The 4,237-nt window shown below is 47.9% G+C and overlaps 1 protein-coding gene across 1 annotated transcript in view; it reads left to right on the forward strand.

The window, feature by feature from the left end:
* The window catches only part of LOC106817324 (WASH complex subunit 7-like), a 26,123-nt gene that overhangs the window by 17,084 nt on the left and 4,802 nt on the right, over positions 1-4,237 (forward strand). The window contains exons 16-22 of the mRNA XM_014821985.1: positions 1-15; positions 916-1,050; positions 2,112-2,220; positions 2,391-2,544; positions 2,968-3,031; positions 3,361-3,541; positions 4,158-4,235. Coding sequence (XP_014677471.1) covers positions 1-15; positions 916-1,050; positions 2,112-2,220; positions 2,391-2,544; positions 2,968-3,031; positions 3,361-3,541; positions 4,158-4,235 — 736 coding nt within the window. The remainder of the gene's footprint in view (positions 16-915; positions 1,051-2,111; positions 2,221-2,390; positions 2,545-2,967; positions 3,032-3,360; positions 3,542-4,157; positions 4,236-4,237) is intronic.

The following is a 4,237-nucleotide window of genomic DNA, read 5'->3' on the forward strand; positions in this document are numbered from 1 at the left end:
ATCATGAACACGACGGTAGGGGGCGCCGCTGCTGCCACCTGATAGGGTCAGGGGCAGGTCATGATTGTAGGGGGCGCTGGCATGTTTAGATCCTCACTGTAGGGGGCGCCGCTGCTGCCACCTGATAGGGTCAGGGGCAGGTCATGATTGTAGGGGGCGCTGGCATGTTTAGATCCTCACTGTAGGGGGCGCGGCTGCTGCAGCATAGATCCAGACGATAGGGGGCGCCGGTGTCTGCTCAAATTCTGGCAGTAGGGGGCGCTGGCCAATATAGATCATGATGATAGGGGGCGCCGCCCCTATGAACACGACGGTAGGGGGCGCCGTCGCGCCGCTGCTGCAGCGTAAGTCTCGATGGTAGGGGGCACCGCTGCTGCTGCGTAGGTCCAGATGGTAGGGGGCGCTGTCCACGCAGATTCTAGCAGTAGGGGGTGCTGAACGATATGCATGATGATGATAGGGGGCGCCACCGTCTATGTAGATCATTTTAACGGTTGTTACATAATGAATCGTAGTCGATTCGTTCGTTCACGTTTTCCTTGGTGCTCGCTGCCTGTCACTGTGGCGTGATCGCGCGATTAATTAGACTAACGAACTGCTCGTCAGCGCTCATTAGCGCTCGCCACGGGGAATGCCGGGACATGATCGCGGTGTCGTAGTTCCCTTGTTCTCTCTCCTGTTGTTCCACAGTTTTGTTTCCTCGTTGTTCTGCAGTTTTCTATTTTTGTTGCTGTTCACAGAACCTTGTTGTTTATAGTGTTCTTATTCATAATAACGCCTTGTTGTTCATAGTGTTTCGTTTTCCATAGTGTTTTTATTGTTAATAGTTTCTTGTTGTTCATAGCGCTTTATTGTTCATAGGTTTTCATTGTTCATAGTGTCTTGTTGTTCATTGTATTTCGTTGTTCCATGTAGGTGAACTTCACCTACCAGTTCCTGCGCAAGAAGTTCTACATCTTCTCTCAGTTCATGTACGACGAACACATCAAGTCGCGTCTCATCAAGGATCTTCGGATGTTCCGGGAGATCCGGAGCCAGAACAACCAGATGGTGAGCGAGCGAGCGCGATTCCCACCCATCCTTGTCGGACCCCGCTCACGCAGCCCTGTAGGGGCAGGTTCCCACCCATCCTTGTCGGACCCCGCTCACGCAGACCTGTAGGGGCAGGTTCCCAACCATCTCTGTCAGAGCCTCCTCACGCAGCTCTGTAGGGACAGGTTCCCAACGATCCCTGCCGGAGCCCCCTCACGCAGCTCTGTAGGGGCAGGTTACCAACGATCTCTGCCGGAGCCCTCTCACTCAGCCTTGCAGTGACAGGTTCCCAAACATCTCTGCTGGAGCCCCCTCACGCAGCCCTGTAGTGACGGGTTCCCGACCATCCCTGTCGGTGCCCCCTTACACAAACTTTTTTGGCCAAATTTTTTGGTCTGTTCACCTTACATAATTGATGGTGCTTGGTCTGGTAAAAAGAAGTCACTGCTGCTAAATATTTAAAATTGCCAGACCACTACCCTGGTTTAACTACCCTAGTTTTATATTTGCACGCACGCACGCACACGTACACACACACACACACACACACACACACACACACACACACACACACACACACACACACACACATATGTATATATACATACATACATGTACATGTACATGTACATGTACATATATACACACATACATGTACATGTACATATACATACATACATACATGTACATGTACATGTACATATACACACATACATGTACATGTACATGTACATATACACACATACATGTACATGTACATGTACATATACATACATACATGTACATGTACATGTACATGTACATGTGCACATACATACATACATGTACATGTGCACATACATACATACATGTACATGTACATGTACACGTGCACATACATACATACATGTACATGTACATGTACACATACATACATACATGTACATGTACATGTACATACATACATGTACATGTACATGTACATGTACATATACATACATACATGTACATGTACGTATACATATGCATATACATATGCATATACATATACAATTATACATATACATGTATATATTTACGTGTATGTACCTCGTTCCCAGTACCCGTACGAGAGAGCCGACAAGTTCAACAAGGGCATCCGGAAGCTGGGACTGACGCCTGATGGCCAGAGCTACCTGGACCAGTTCAGAGAGCTGATCAGTCAAATCGGTGAGGCGCTAGTCTAAAAATGAAAAAATCCTAAACTCCAGACTCAAATCCAGAACGAGTCCCATTCAAAAGAATCAACTTTTCATGCGGAAAGAAATTTTGATTCGAATAATATCTTGTTGTGCCACCAGATGGCATCGGCGGCTAACGTTTGGCTTTCGTCGCCGTAGGCAACGCGATGGGTTACATCCGCATGGTGCGCTCGGGAGGCCTGCACTGCTGCAGCAACAACATCAGCTTCGTTCCCGACCTGGACGATATCGTCTGCTACGAGGAACTCTGCCAGGAGGAGGAGCTGTCGGAGGAGTGTGTGCGCGCGGCTAGGTAACCACGGCGATGAGCGCGCGCGAGGGATGCCGCCGCCGTCGGTCGACACTTGTTTTTTTTCTCAATTTTTTGATTTTTTTTGTCTGTTTATTTTTTTTGTAATTTTTATCGTTTATTATGTTTATTTTGCGTTTTTATTTTACGTATGAAATTTAATGATTGAATTTTACTTCTTTTGTTTACAATCATAAACTTTTTTAGACTATTAATAGAAACAGAAGTGGCCAATGCGGAGCAGTCGCTCCGAAAAGAAATAGGCCTGCTGAGTATAATACATGCAAGAAACAAACCAGGCGAAATTTTATTGACGAAAGTAATTAATTAAGAGGTCGTTAAATTGTTATTTCACGGCCGTAATTTTAATATTAAACGGTATTGTGTTCTAATTGTCGGTGTAAAATGTTTCTTTGTTTGATGCAGAAACTTGGATCAAGTCATCAGCAATATGGCGAAAAACTTTGCTGAAGGCACCGAGTATTTCCAGGTGAGCTCGTTATTGATTATTGATTATTGATCGTTGCTCGCACAGCCGAATACTAGTCGGCATGTTCTCATGTGGGTTCGTTAGTGATTATTGATTATTGGTCTATCATGCATTTCTCAGGCTTGGGAGTTATTGGTTATTGATTATTGATCAGTGCAGACGCACGTGTTCTTCGCTGAGTGTGTTGTTTATTATTGATTATTGATCGCTGCAGATACTGCTGGGCATATTCTCAGGTGAGTTTGTTATTGATTATTGATCGCTGCAGATGCTGGTGGACGTGTTCTCGGGTGAGTTTGTTATTGTTTATTGATTATTGATCGCTGCAGATGCTGGTGGACGTGTTCTCGGGTGAGTTCCGGAGCAACAAGAACATGCACCTGAGGAACTTCTTTGCGATCCTTCCTCCGCTGACGCTGAACTACGTGGAACACATGATCAGCTGCAAGGAGAAGATGACGAAGAAGAACAAGGTTGGAGCGGCGTTCACCGACGACGGGTTCGCCATGGGTGAGTCATCGTCATCGTCATCGTCATCATCATCACCATCATCGTCATCATCGTCGCCGTCGTCGTCGTCATCATCTTCACCATCATCACCACCATCATCGTAATCTCGTCCCCTCCTCCTCCATCATCATCATCGTCATCATCGTCATCACCACCATCACCACCATCGTCATCATCACGGTCCTCGCCACCGTCGTCGCCGCACTAACTGCCCCCATCGTTCTCCCTCTCGCAGGCGTCACCTACATCCTCAAGCTGCTTGACCAATCATCGTCAGCATCATCTTCACCACCACCATCGTCATCATCACGGTCCTCGCCACCGTCGTCGCCGCACTAACTGCCCCCATCGTTCTCCCTCTCGCAGGCGTCACCTACATCCTCAAGCTGCTTGACCAATCATCGTCAGCATCATCTTCACCTCCACCATCGTCATCCCCACGGTCCTCGCCGCACTAACTGCCCCCATCGTTCTCCCTCTCGCAGGCGTCGCCTACATCCTCAAGCTGCTCGACCAATCATTGTCAGCATCATCTTCACCACCACCATCGTCATCATCACGGTCCTCGCCGCCGTCGTCGCCGCACTAACTGCCCCCATCATTCTCCCTCCCGCAGGCGTCGCCTACATCCTCAAGCTGCTCGACCAATCGCGGAAGTTCGACTCGTTGCACTGGTTCCAGTCGGTGAAGCAGAAA

The sequence above is a fragment of the Priapulus caudatus genome, unplaced genomic scaffold (assembly GCF_000485595.1).
Source record: "Priapulus caudatus unplaced genomic scaffold, Priapulus_caudatus-5.0.1 Scaffold1681, whole genome shotgun sequence".
NCBI classification, from domain to species: domain Eukaryota; kingdom Metazoa; phylum Priapulida; class Priapulimorpha; order Priapulimorphida; family Priapulidae; genus Priapulus; species Priapulus caudatus.